This window comes from Perna viridis, chromosome 9 (genome assembly GCF_037379345.1).
Source record: "Perna viridis isolate PV_CMFRI_1.1 ecotype Kerala chromosome 9, ASM3737934v1, whole genome shotgun sequence".
NCBI classification, from domain to species: domain Eukaryota; kingdom Metazoa; phylum Mollusca; class Bivalvia; order Mytilida; family Mytilidae; genus Perna; species Perna viridis.
The window spans coordinates 38,687,029-38,701,924 of NC_142453.1; the positions used below are offsets into that span (position 1 = coordinate 38,687,029).

At 32.6% G+C, this 14,896-nt stretch overlaps 2 protein-coding genes across 2 annotated transcripts; one reads left to right on the forward strand and one right to left on the reverse strand.

Annotated features, from left to right (window-relative positions):
* Positions 1–445: 445 nt before the first annotated feature.
* On the reverse strand, positions 446–6,340 carry LOC148608406 (BTB/POZ domain-containing protein KCTD7-like). Its single transcript, XM_088545194.1, has 2 exons — positions 6,027–6,340; positions 446–4,730 (listed from the first exon to the last, which is right to left on the reverse strand). Exons 1-2 carry the CDS (start codon positions 6,213–6,215, stop codon positions 4,017–4,019), a joined length of 903 nt encoding a protein of 300 aa, XP_088401320.1. The 5' UTR covers positions 6,216–6,340; the 3' UTR covers positions 446–4,016.
* A 54-nt stretch (positions 6,341–6,394) lies between these two features.
* On the forward strand, positions 6,395–14,613 carry LOC148608407 (uncharacterized). Its single transcript, XM_088545193.1, has 4 exons — positions 6,395–7,018; positions 8,578–8,726; positions 9,915–10,039; positions 11,825–14,613. The coding sequence occupies exons 1-4, from the start codon at positions 6,433–6,435 to the stop codon at positions 11,913–11,915; spliced, it is 951 nt and encodes a 316-aa protein (XP_088401319.1). The 5' UTR covers positions 6,395–6,432; the 3' UTR covers positions 11,916–14,613.
* The last annotated feature ends 283 nt before the right edge of the window (positions 14,614–14,896 follow it).

Here is a 14,896-nt window from a genome sequence, read left to right on the forward strand (position 1 = left end):
CAATTATTTTAAATATAAATCACACCATCCATAACACTAATCATGCCCTGAAAGAGTGATCAAGGGAACCAAGATTCTAGTGGAAATCAGAAGAATGTAATCCAGGGACAAAGACCAGACATGGAAAACACACACACACAACCAAGAACATAAAATAACTGAAACAACACATACAAAGTAACATAAGTAAATGCACAACTCCAATAAAAACTGGGATCACAGACCAGGTCCATCGGTAGGGTAAGTAACATCTTACCCCATGCAGTTTCCTCCTTGTGTACTTGGTATCATGTGTGAACATCTATGGTATCATAGTACCCTTCAAATGTACTAGGTCCAGTGAAGATAGTATCAGCTGTATTTGTAATAAAAGTCTGTTTGCTATCATAATCTCATGCCCATTTTCCCCAAAATGTCTTTGAATAACGTGTACCAACGTGTAAAATTTTTAAAAAGTCCTTCATTTATAAAAGTGAAGATTGCATCATAAAAAACAATTACATGTACATTGTTCATTAAAATAGTTTAACAGAATTCAAAACTAAGTAACAAAGGGGAGGTAACTCAAGGTTATATAAGTAACAAAGCATAAGAATAAAATAAGTGTATATCACAGGATAATAACAATTTATCAAAAACTAAAAAATTATAAAAAAAAAAAACAAACAAAAACAAAAAAACACACAGTTTTACATGTATGTCATCTTCAATTGAGACAATCAATTTAGCATTGCACATCTACACAAAAATAGATGAAAAAAATAAGCAAAAATAAAATTTATTGAAACAAAATTGCTCTTGATACCAACAAACAAGGAAGAAAGCAGAAATAGACTTGCAACAAGTCCTTCAATTTAAGAAAAAATGAAAAAAAGTTAACCACATGCATGTCTTTGATAGTAAATCTGTTCAATGCAGTATTGAGTCATTATCAGAGAGTACATGTAAATACCTAAATTTTCAATGTTATATATAATAAAGATGGATTTGTAGAAAGTTTTGGAATAAACACTTTTATTGAAAACTGACATTGTAGTCAAACAAGTCATTATGAGTATGAATTTTTTTAGACAAGTGTTTTTAGGAAGGATCCAGTGAGCAGCATCCCATGCATCCACTGGAAAATGGCAAAATAATATCACTGTGCCACCTCGTGCTCACACCACCCAAATATCGGGCGGATCCAGGATTTGAATTTTTTTTTTTTTTTTTTTTGGGGGGGGGGTCAATTGAATAAAATGCTGTGCAAAGCAAGACAAAAAATATTATGGGGTGAAACTTGTGGTAAAATTTTTTTTCTAACCGATTTAGGTGGGGGCGTATGCCCGGTACGCCAGTCCTTGGATCCACGCCTGAATACATTCATAAAGTATTGAAATGTACTATTACATATGTACAAAATTAAGTTATTATGGGTAAAACTAATATGTGATTTTACTACCATCATTTTGAAGCTATCCTAAGACCTTATATGGGTCATTATAATGGGCTGTTTATAAAACTAAATAAAAATGTTTGATAATCATGTGATTAATTTTAAGCTAATTGCAGGTTCTACAAAAAATAACACATTACAATCTGCATGAACCAACACCTTAAGCTCAACCAAAACTGCACTAACATTGTGGGGATGTAAACATTAATACAAAGTTCAGTGTTACAGATTCAGCATGGCTACTTATGGAAAGTTAATATTTTATGTGGAATCTGATTTGAGGTACATGTACATGTAAGGTACATACTACCCACAGAAATTTTGTTCCTTTGAAAAATACAACTTTCCTAGTAATTTCTTCACCAGTACATATACATGTATACTTTTACACAATGAAAAGTAATAGTTTATTGCATTGATTTCTGATCCATTTATTTTATTTTGTGCTAGAACAAAATCAATTGAATTATTGAACCAATGCTGGATGGATAATCTATGAAAACTATGATCAATCCTATGGGTAGGTACATGTACATGTAATCATGAGTAGATCAACATGTACATGTATATAATTTAGGATACATCAAATCAATAGCTGGACTCTTACCAGTTTTTAAGAAGAAAAAAAACACAGTTTGAGAAAACAACTACAAAATGTACTTCCAATATAATCTTACATATACATGTATGTGTACTGTACTATTATGGAATAAAAAGTCAACATTTCTTTTTCATTCTTCAAAAAATATGAAAAAAAATATCAAAGCTTCCATATATTTTCTTGAAGTGTTGGACACAACATATATCAATAAGGAAAAGTTTTGTGTTGATCTATATGTAAAACATTTACCAGCTTTGTAATTAAAAAAAAAGTATTGCTCACAATGTCTTGTGAAAATATACATGTACATGTATGTATAGAAGTGAAATGTAAAAATCCTTCAAACATTCAATCGTTTATAATATCAGCAGAGCTTTAAATTACATCAAACTCTTAGTTAGGTCACAAAACCTGTAGGATAAAAATCAATAAGCTACAAGTATAATAAGTGTAGACTAATTGGCCATTATCTCCCCTGGGTCAAAAGGTGCTTGGAGTTTATGACCTTTATTACATCTTCATTGTTACTTTGACCTTTGTACAAAGAAAAGACAGAAATAACACAACAATATCTTAATAACAGTAAAAACCACATATAATTTCTGTTTTCAAATATTTCTTTTAACATCAAGAAATTCAGGCAAAAATCTCACCTTTTTTCTTTTTTCTGTCCTTTTTAATGAATTCACATTTTACACAATAGTTTCTGGATTAAGATATACATTCTTTAATAACACTATTACAATGAAACTGCTGCTATAAAAACATGTACAGTGTATGTACATTTGGATAATTGGCAAGATACACAGCATGCCCACATATGTCTGTAAGCAGGAGATGTGTACGCAATGTACAAAAATAAAAATATTGTCTTCATGTCACTTGCTTCCTAAATGTATCTACATTTCACTTTCCAGTAGACTAAAATTGAAAAAAAAACAAATTGCCTAATAATTTAAAATAACAAGTTATCTCCCTTCTCATAGAGTAAAATATGGACTCAGGACCATGCTTCAATAAAAGGGAAGCTAAATTACATGTACATTTAAAGTACAGTAACTTTCATGTATTCTTGTTATTACATTATATTAAGTGTATATAAGTTAAATAACATTTATATGACTCTTTAACCTTGGCCAGGCTTAATCCTTAAGTTGTTTAAATTAAAGGTTGTCATGTTAGAGAAAACTGGACAAAGGTCATGAAAGAGAACCCTTTGTGGGAACCAAAAGCATGTAAATGTACAAAATGTATATAGAAATTACTTTTAAAAATGTACTTTGTGCATGTCATGTTTGAAAAAATATATTTACATTTGAAACTGCAACGTTTTGCCTTTATGATTATGATAAAAGGTTTTCTTATATAAAGCAAGTCTCACATACATGTACATGTACAATTGTACATTATACATGTAATAGCTAAAATCTGCCAAAATCAAAACTTATAAGACATAAAAAACTCTTTTAATGAACCAAATACATGTACTTAACAAATATGTATTAATAAATATTTATACTTAGGCCAAGAAAAAAATATATTTAAGGTTAAAGTGACATTGGAAGAAAAAATAGGTACTTACATTTGTAAGTAGGCAATATTTTATTTTTTATATGAGGATTTCTTGACTTTGGTAGTGCTCAACTAAAAAATGATAGTTTAGCAGCATTTCATCAACAACAATAAAAAATTCCAAGAAAATGTGATATGGTAGGCAGGAAAACAAATATGGTAGGTAGGAAATAGAAAAGTTTAACCTAATGTAATCTTTTAAAAAGTTTAAGGTTTTTTGACATTGTGATATTCAGTTTATTAACATGATGAATAAATTACTTCAAATATAGGCAAATTCAGAAGTTGATACAACCATTAACTAACTCAAGCATAACATGATGCATAACTTACATGTACAATGACAAGACAAAAAGGTAACAAAATAATACAAACTTTCACCTAGATAACCTTAACAACTTATTAACACTAAAATATAAATGTTAGTTTATAAGTAAATTTCGGACAAGTCTGGCCATGATAGTATCTACACTTTCTTTTGGATTCATGTGGTTTCACATTGAAGCCCTCCTCCATAAAGTCACACTCAAGGCACTTTATAAACATTTCTTCATCAGCTACACCTTCCCATGGTCCAATCCTTAAATGAGCATGCTCGGCCACACATCCATGTTTTGGGTTAAAATTTGGAGCTCTTGGTACAAATTCAGTTTTAAACATGTGAATGATGACATCCCCTGCTCTTGTGGCTATTGCATTATCCATAGCAGTCTTGATAATGTTTTGTTTAACAGCAAAATAACCTGGAAACATTAACCTGTGGGATTCTTTCACATGCATTGCAGCAATGTACGGTTTAAATTGTAACTGTTCAACAAGTTGATGTAGACCAAAGTAATTGGCCTCTTTGTAAACATTGACTGCAACTTCATTCGGTGGAATTGTTCCATTTCTTAAGAAATCCAGAATGTAAGAGAAAACCTGGCCATTACTGTCCAGGAAATAGTTCCCATATTCATCCTTATCCACAAGATGTCTACCACTAAACATTGCTGCCAGCATAGAATCTTCAAACTTTCGTAATGTAGACAAGCGAGTTATATATTTAATACCTCCAACATTAAGTGGGACGACTGGTGGGAACTTTTGATTTGAATCAATACTGTTCTGCTGTCTTGTATGCTGATAAATAAAATAAAAAAACTCATCAGTGAAGTGACAGAGTCATTTTACATGTAATTGATAAGCTTATCATTGAATACTCAGAATTATTGTTTTTTTTTTATTATTTATTTACATGTATTTAACTAGGAAATTATTTACTCAACTTGGGTTGTTTGCTACACCCACCCCTAGAAAAACAAAAATATGCTTAAAATAAGGGTGCAGTTAAGCTCTGATGTTTGTCTACAAGCAAAGAAAGCCAGATTTAAAACTGGATATGGTATTCAAAGAAAAATATTTACCTGTATGCAAAATTTTCAGATTGATGGATGCAATGTTAATCAAAACTAGCATACTATGGGATTTACATGATTGGATTCAAGTCAAGTACATGCCTGTATTTTGAATGCACAAAAGTTAATGTACTTGTAGGACAGAACTTATTTCAACAACAATTAAAATGTTTGTTTGTTTGTTGGGGTTTAACGTCCAAGCAGCAATATTTCAGCTATATTCAGATGATACAATGAAACATCTTTTATGGTACCAGTATCGTATTGCATATCCCTGAGCGGGTGTACGTCAAAACATGGATGCCATAATAATATAGTGCATTTTCTTTTTGCCTCTCTACAAACTAATGTTTTGTCAAAAGACATGAACAATGACTTAAAAAATAGAGCAAACATCACACTGTAAGATGAAGAACTTTTTTAAAAGAAAATCTAACATAATATCATAAAAATGTTCCACTGAAAAGGTTGGTTTGGTGAGTGCAAAACGAAAGTGAAAGTAGGGAAAATGGCTATTTATAGTTCAAGACTACTTTTCAGTCCAATCTTCGTGGACTCACCCTATTTTCTTTGCGGGAAATTATTTTTTCACATGTCCTTAGAAATGCTACATAAGTGAAAGTTTTATTGAATCAATTTACATATTTTTTTAAAAATCCTAAAAATATGCACTTCACTATAGAAGTCTATGGGAAAATTAATACGATACTGAGACCTTATAGCATGCAATGTTTATGTCATAAAAACATGAAGTTTAAGGCAACTTATAATCTGTTTTCAATACTAACTGTAGTACGATAAAGTTTATAAAATAAATATTATGGTTTGAAAGTACGACATGGGCTTCAGGTACAGATAAATTTACATGTACATGTATGAGCATAATCAAATAATCATATTAGAATTATTCCTTTATACAAAATGTACCTGTTTTCGTTGTAACGGAACTAAACTATTTTAATAATGGATTATTCTAAAACTAACTGAATTTTTGTTTTATTAAATGACTTAATGAACTTACCATTGTATTATCGTGCAAGTAGTTGTTTAAGCTCAAGTCCGAAATTTGTTTAGGGAGATCATTTACTGGTGTTCCCAAACCACCAGCAGGTATACTGTTAACTATCCTTTCACGTAGTTGGGGATGAATCGGTTTCAATTCTATGTTCTCCACAGATTCAGAAGATTCACAATCACTATTGTCTGACATGTCACAATTACTTTATACCGACATAACAACTATAAAACAATGTATGTGTGTTTGTTTACAATTTTCGGGCACCTGTTTACTGGTTTTCTGTCTACTGAACCCTTTTTCGAAGTAAGCGCGTTATTTTTTCGGGTGTCTCGGGAGTTTCCTGCATTCTATAACACAACCGGATGAAAATATCGATCTGTAACTCTAGATTTTTCGTGTATAATTGACAATGGCGTCTGCAAACTCTGATCGTCTTCATATCCACAATTGGAGAGTTTTATGTCATGGTAAGCAAGGAAATGGGAAGCATGGAATCATTTATAGATCGTCAAGACCTGACCTGATGGAACCGATCGATTTAGAGGAGTTCAAGAAACATGGAATCAAATGTATAATTGATTTGAGGTCGGCTACTGACTACAAACAGGCGAACGGGTCCAAAGTCCTGGACAATTATTATAAATTATACAAGGTTATTTTGCCGAAATCGTTCCGTTATAAACCACACGAAGAGGTAATATGTCAGAATTTAGAGAAGCCAAAGAAATCAAGAACTGCAATATCCGTAAAAGAGGCAACAGACAGAAAACATTTCCTTATAAACTTCTTCACAAGCGAATACACATCCACGGTATTCAAGAGAGCACCATGGTACATACAACTCGTTTCGCTTTTTATTGCTATATTTGATTTTGTTTTCAAAACTGGCTTTAAAAATTTTGTCAGACTATTTGCTGTAACAGTAATAAACCGCGAAGGAGTGACAGCTGCTTACACGGACATAATAGAGATGAGCAAACCCGGATTGTGTGCGGGTAGGTACATATCGTTACACACATACATATACATGTAACCATTGAGTGTATATTTTAGTATTGCAAATTTGAGAGAATATGCTTTGATTTTATACGTAGGCAAAGAAAAAAACCTTACTGTGTTCCCGCTAACTTACTCTAAAAACTAAGATCGGTAGGTGGTCAAAACTTGTGTTTAAAATTTTCAAAATTTTTAGACTTTGATAGTGCATTTCAAAAATGAAAAAAAAACTATACTCATTGGTAGGCCCAAAAATATGACTGGTAGGTTTAGCAGAAACACGGGTTGTTTTTCCTTTATGCCATAATTCTTGACCCCATGATAGCGGTAGTTTCACAAAACTTTTTTTTCGTTTTATCTCAAGTTGTTCACTGTGACCAGTACGTGTGTGTTCCTATTATATTGATACTCCTTTGATAACCCTAACCAGTATTATACAGTTTCCTTTACAACTTAATTCTTTTTTTCTTATTATTTGGTGATGAATACCTACAGCGAAAGTATTTACAGGACCCAACACAATTCTACAACAGTATCAATTGATTTTTTTATGTCCTCTTAGTTAATAAACTAAACTTGAACGACCTTTCGTCATCAAAATGCAAGAGCAAAGAAGTTATATTACTTACATGTATTATGCACATGTATTATGCACATGTATTATGGTATGGTTTAAGAAAATAATCAATACATGGATTTTGCAAAACATGTGGTAAATGTTAAGTACATTTAATCTGGTAGACAATGTACATTTTTGTGGCAACATTCATCTGTTCAATTTGTGCTGTGTTTGCATTCAGGCAGACTGTTAAGTACTACATGTCCTATTGTTAGTCTCCATTCGAGAAGTACATGTATGAATATTATAATATATCATTATGCTTTACTGCAGTAAACTTTAAATGGATTGGACTCCATCTGAGGTTTTTTTTTCTAGCAGGTTTGGAATTTTTAGTTTCTGCTATGTACATGTAGCTGTAATTACCATCAGAATAGAACTGTTGGCATCCAGATGGTGCACTGTTTCAAATACTATAAGCATAAAACGGGCCTGTATTCCGCTTAAATAAGTCTATAACTGACCCGCCTGGAAACTCCAAAAACAAGTATAAATCTTGTATAGATCTTTAAAATTTGAAGGCGATAATTCAAGAACCAATACCAATATAATGGAAATGAAAGAGATAAGAAAAAAGACACGAAGAAACAAAAACAAAAAAAGAACAAACAAACAAACAAAACATAAAAAAAGAGAAAAATCACATCCGCGGTAAAAATGGCCATTCACACATGAAATTAAAAAAATCCCGGAGTCACCAGAATTGGATTTTCATCACCCAGCAAAAGAAATATCTGGTCCTTTTACAATTAATACCTGCTTGAAGTTGGATGTTATGGTTTTTTTTTTCAACGAAAAACGGCAACTTTTACCAACAAATGAAGGATATTAGTCCAAGTAAACCAATTTTGTTTTGGAAAATGCAGGATGGGCGGAGTACGGACGATTATATATCGGCCCCTTGTATACAGTTTTAGTTTTTGTACCTTAAAATTCCAGGTCTTAAAATCCTTACCGACAGAAATAATTTTCCCGCTATGATCAACTGTGCACACGGCAAGGACAGGACGGGAATTCTATCAGCATTGGTGTTGTCAGTTCTCGGAGAAACAGAAGAAAATATTGTCAAAGATTACTCACTTTCTCAGGTAATTGTCAAGTCTCAAGTTTATATCAAACAAGATTTGCTTTTTCATCTTCATTCTTTTTTACACGTGCTTTAGAATCTAAACCTTCCTTGTTCATAGAAGTAGAAATGTATCACTGCAAGACATACACACTGCATTTAAAGCATGTTGACTTTCAGTTAAGTTGGCAGTGTTAACCCAGTGACAGACAAATTTTACCTGAAAAATCAATTATTAGGGTTACTAGTGGTTTCACTCCGGCGTTGTACGTTTCCGGAAATTGGCATTGCTTTTCCTGAAAAAAAAAAAAGATGACGCTTCCGGTAAGAAAGTCTACGTTTCCGGAAATAAATACCTTATTTTCCGGGAAAATAATTAAGGAATACATGTTGAACAGTCATAATAAAAATGAACGAAATATTTAGCAAGTTAAAGTCATCATCAAAACGAGTTGAAACACATGTTTAAAAAGTCAGCACTAATCAGATTTCTTGACACGAGTTAATAAATCAGTTCTGGCAGAATATTTGTAGCCAACACGTCGTAAAAAGTCGACAGTAGTATATTCACCCTTTACATTTTTTTGTATTTTGTTCAATAAGGACCTTTTCATATATTCAAATGGGTAAAGTTCTCGTCTTTATGTATGACGTTCTTTGCAGTTTTAATAGTACATCGAGAACTTTTAGACAAAAATATTAGGATCATGGCTGGCGTAAAACTGCTCATTTAAGTGGGCATGACAATACTCGGCACCATTCGTTGTTCTCTTCTCCCCGGGGTCAGGAGTTGATGCCCAAAAGTTGGTGGAAATTATCTATTATTAAATTCCAAAATGTAATCTGCAAACATCATGCATTTGTCGTCAGATGGAGCAAGTGTGGACAACACCTTTTATGCATTTTTAGATATATTCTTAACTTGCATATTATTTTCGTATATTTTGTGAAATATTTGATATATCGCTACCTTTAAAGATAGTTTACTGCTAAACTGGCGAAATTGGTTGTATTTTTGGTGCAATTCAACTAAGGGGAAATAATTTCGGCGCAACCAACTACATTTTAACTCAAATTGGCGCAAAAGAACAATGCTCTTTCAAACCCGTCTAACCAGCTCATGGCATGTATTCCAAGGTCAAAAGGATATACACTCTCTACCGTTGCAATTGATCGTTTCTATAATAATACTTTATATTAAACATTACAGGAAGGGTTATTACCAATCCGTGACAGAGTTTACAGAGAGGTTGTAGATAAATATTACTGGGATAAATCTTTTTGTGATGCTAAACCAGAAAGTATGGAACATGTACTGAGTTATATAAAGAAAAGGTAAAACAGCATCAAATAAAAATCGTCATCATCATCATTATCGTCGTCATCACCATTATCATCCATCATCATTATCATCATCATCATTGCAATCATCGTTGTCATGTCAAATTTGCATTCATCATCGATCATCATTGTCAACATCCATTAACTACATCATCTTTTTAAAATGTTCAGTGTGAATATGCTTCATGGAAACATGTTGATATCAACAATAGGGAACATTGATATTCCCTAAAAGACACGCTGTTGTCAACCTGTAGGGAGCAGTGACGTGTTGGTGTCAACATATAGGGAGCAGTGCTGTTTCCTTAAAGACGTGTTGGTGTCAACATATAGGAAGCAGTGCTGTTTCCTTAAAGACATGTTGGTGTCAACATACAGGAAGCAGTGCTGTTTCCTTAAAGACGTGTTGGTGTCAACATGTAAGGAGCAGTGCTGTTTCCCTGAAAACGTGTTGTTGTCAACATATAGGGAGCAGTGCTGTTTCCCTGAAGAGGTGTTGGTGTCAACATATAGGGAGCAGTGCTGTTTCCCTGAAGACTTGTTGGTGTCAACATATAGGGAGCAGTGCTGTTTCCTTGAAGACTTGTTGGTGTCAACATATAGGAAGCAGTGCTGTTTCCTTAAAGACGTGTTGGTATCAACATATAGGGAGTAGTGCTGTTTCCTTAAAAACGTGTTGGTGTCAACATATAGGGAGCAGTCCTGTTTCCTTAAAGACTTGTTGGTGTCAACATATAGGAAGCAGTGCTGTTTTCTTAAAGACATGTTGTCAACATATAGGAAGCACTGCTATTTCCTTAAAGACTTCTTGGTGTCAACTTATAAGGAGCAGTGCTGTTTCGAGAAAGACATGTTGGTGTCAACATATAGGGAGCAGTGCTGTTTCCTTAAAGACGTGTTGGTATCAACATATAGGGAGCAGTGCTGTTTCGAGAAAGACATGTTGATGTAAACATTAAAGGAACCCAGTGCTGTTTCTGTAAAGACATTTTGATGTCAACCGAAAAGGAACACAGTGATGCCCATGAAAAGACATTGATTTCAACCTATAGGATTCAGTGATTTTCTTCTATTTTCCGAGTAGAAGGAAAGTTAGTGTCTACAATGGATATCTTATTGATATTCACAGTGGACAATTTAATGTTATCTAATATGGGTCACATCAAGGTTGAAGAACTTGGTCTAGAGGGACAACGCCTTGTACGTGTACCTTAAGGTTCCCTGATGAACAGGTTGGTGTCTATCATACAAGCAAAATCTGCCTTTTGGAATGAGTGATGTTCTCTGAAGGATACATTTGTTTAGGAATAGTATAGTTCCACGAGTGTTTTTTTTTATACCTACAAAAATGTATTTCGTCTCCGTAGAAATAACTTGGTGTCTACCTTAGGAGGATTTTTGTGTTCTCTGAAGGGCAACTTAGTGTCTTCTTAATCCTATCTGATAACTTGGTATCTTCTTCTTGTGATTAGTGGTGTTCCCTTGTAAATAACTTGGTTTCTACTAGTAGGGTTCCATCGAGGGACAACTGTGTTTCTGAAGGGTTCATTGGTCATATGTTGTAGCCTGGAACACCCTTTTTCTTGAACCTCCTCTTTTAAACTCCTGAGAGTTAACAGGGCTCCACCGAGGGACGGCTGGGTTTCTATGTGACTCGTTGATGTTATGTTGTAGCCTGGAATTCCCTGTTTCCAGGAAAATCCTCTTGGCTTCTGAGAGATAACAAGGCTCCATCCAGGGACAACTGGATTTCTATAGGTGTTGTGATTTCTGTTTCAGGTATGGTTCAGTAAAAGACTACTTGGTTTCTATAGGTTTCAGTGAAGAGGAACAACAGCAGCTTCGGGATAATCTGTTAGCAAACTACTGAAGTTACAGAACATAATATACATTCAAGATTGAGACAAGATAGAAAAGGGCAATCACCCTATTTAGTTACATGTACCAAATTTGAATGACTAGTCCTAATTTGAGGTGTACATATGACTGAAAATGACTCTTGGCCACTCTAGTCCTCTTTATCGACAAGGGTATTACCACATGGGCATTTTCTTGAACCGTGAATTGCATATACTTTAACTCAGTGATACCATTTGTTGTCTTAAGTGGATCAACTACCAAATCATACCAAACATTGCTTTAGTTGAGAAGCCATCAATGGTTCTTTTCAAGGTACATAAAAAAAACTTTTGGAACTTTCACAGGTTTCATAATTTGAATCATCAGATTTTTTCCCATTAATTAAAAAAACTTGAACTTTGGATAAATGTAAAAATACACTGTAACCAATCAAGTTCACAATGAGAGTTTATTTTCACAAAGGACCGTCAATAATTTCAATACTAATACCAGTCAAGTCTTGCCATGCCTGGAATATTATCATATTTATTGTGATTGACTTAATCTACATTTGTTGTTTATTTACGACTGATCTTTCAACAAATACACATATTTCAATGACCTTTTTATCAACTACTATCTTTTTAGTTCTTATTCAAAATATGTTACCTTTCCCATTGGATAGGTAAGTACATGTACATGTACATTATTGTTATTTATTACTTTATTATACATTGTACAGTGGTCTCTATTATGAAAGTAAACCTAAGTCTAAGTCTGATATTGGACTCATTACTTTAAGTAAGCAGTTGAAGTAAGCAGTTGCTTAACATTCAAGGTCAGGTCAATGAATTCCGGAAATACAAATTTATGGGTGAAAAATGAAAAAACTTATCATTTTTTTCCTAATATTCTCAGGGGTAAGAAAAGCACTTAATTCCCTTTACACTGTCAACCATATTTATGAAATTTTCATTCAGATTTTCAATTATATAAATTAATTAAAGTTCCTATTGATATTACCATGCTAAAGTGTTAAGTATTTGAAAAACAAAAGTATTTTTATACTTATGCTTTATGTATCAAATTTCATGGGAAATTACATGTTCAATGTATGTATACTCTGAATTGTTACTTTATAACCAATGAAAACGTTGTTGTAATACTTCTATTGACTAAGTCAATATTTGTATATTGATGTTCTATTTGTAATGATTTGTGATAAATATGTCATAATCAGGGATTTTTAACTGTTGTATATTCATATTGTTGGTTTATTCAGCTGGTGCAAATGAGTTTTTGTAATAAATTGTATTAAATAACCACAGAGAAGTACATCAGGAAACTATGTAACACAAATGTGCTTTATTGAAGGATAATCCAAATAGTTTAAACACCATATTATGTCATATTTTAAAGATTTCTTTTGTCTGAATTGGTTCGGCAGCATTTGTGTTGTATTTATCACTTGAATAACAAATCATACGATTAAATTTAAAATTGTTGTGTCAGTAATTTTTAGAAGTGTCATTCTCCTATATATATTTTTTTATTTGTTATGGCTTTATTTGTGTTGATGCTTCTCAAACCTGGATTTCTATATTAGTTAAGTCATAGGTGGATCCAAAGGGCTTTGGGAACAGCTGCAGTTTGCCCAAGGGTATGAGGGTTTCCTCCTTCATTGAAGACCAATGGATGGCCATGAGCAAATAATTTTCATACCAGTGGGTTTGTTGTCTTTTTAACATACCCACCATATCCATGCATATGGTACCCCTTATAAATTTTATGAAAATAGCATATTTTATGTGTGTAAATGCATGCATTAAAATGTGTTTATCAAGGATTTTTTTTGTAGCCCCCCCTCCCCCTTTATGTGGATTCTCTGGATCTGCCACTATTAGTACTCGAATAAAACAAATCATTAACAAAAAAGATAAGTATAGATAAATGGTCATTAAAGATTTTTTTTTCAGATGCTCTACAATTTCATTATTTTATTTTTGCTTTTTAAATGATTTACAAGGGCTTGATTGTTTAATCACATGACAAAAACAAGTGATAAAGATCTATTTAGCAAATAGTTCATGATGCTAATTGTCATATGGTAATATATGGACTGATTGGTTGACCCAAAAAATTATATAGACTGAAGTGTAGCTGAGGTCTATTGAAATTGTGGGGGCGACCAACCAGTCCATATATTGCCATTTAGCCCAAAGTAGCATGAACTATTTGCTTTATTATACTTTTTATATATAGTTTACTCTAGATCATTCCTGTGAAGAATAGAGAAACATACACAACTTCTTAAATTATGACGTCATGAACGTGAGGCGGTCCATATCATTTCTTACCAGTCCATATGGCATTAGATGGACCGGCAGTTTTATCTAAGAAAGTAAAGAAATAAAAATCGTAAAAGTATAATATTGGAAAATAGCTTTAATGTTATGGTTTTAATTATGCTCCATTCCATGATTTACAATTGAATTTTCCTCGTATATGTATTTATGCCTTGTATTTTAACTTGAGGAATGTATCCAGAATTCTTTATCTTAATTGTTTTGTTATTGAAACAGAATTATGTAGTATTTTTATGTTATTTGGTTGCATAATTTTATTTATATCAAATGTTATGGTAACTACCAAATAGATGTAGTGCGGGCATACAGATTATTCATTCTTAATTTTTATTTGTTATTTTTATAATAAAATGTTTAAACTTTTTTTTTCCTTTTTTGAAATAGGTGCACATTTCTACATGAGCCTACACTTGCAGTTTTTGAGTAAAATACTAATAAGACATATTGATTATTTTCAGACAAGATAACAGTATAAATATTGTTCACTCTTCATTTGAAATCAATATAAACTCTTTACAAGCAAAATAAAATATTAAAAAATCAGTCTGAAATTTGAAGGTGACATTTAATTTGGTTTCTCCTGTTCTAAACTAATGATTAAATACACATGACTTTTTAACCATGAGGCAGTGATTAAATTTCTGCA

Bases quoted from the DNA above. Each gene is read 5' to 3' on its own strand.
- LOC148608406 (XM_088545194.1), bottom strand. From the start codon at position 6,215: ATGTCAGACAATAGTGATTGTGAATCTTCTGAATCTGTGGAGAACATA. The intron at 4,731-6,026 runs GTAAGTTCATTA...TTTATTTATCAG, and splicing joins ACTTGCACGATAATACAATG to CATACAAGACAGCAGAACAG.
- LOC148608407 (XM_088545193.1), top strand. From the start codon at position 6,433: ATGGCGTCTGCAAACTCTGATCGTCTTCATATCCACAATTGGAGAGTT. The intron at 7,019-8,577 runs GTAGGTACATAT...TTAAAATTCCAG, and splicing joins CAAACCCGGATTGTGTGCGG to GTCTTAAAATCCTTACCGAC. The intron at 8,727-9,914 runs GTAATTGTCAAG...TAAACATTACAG, and splicing joins AAGATTACTCACTTTCTCAG to GAAGGGTTATTACCAATCCG.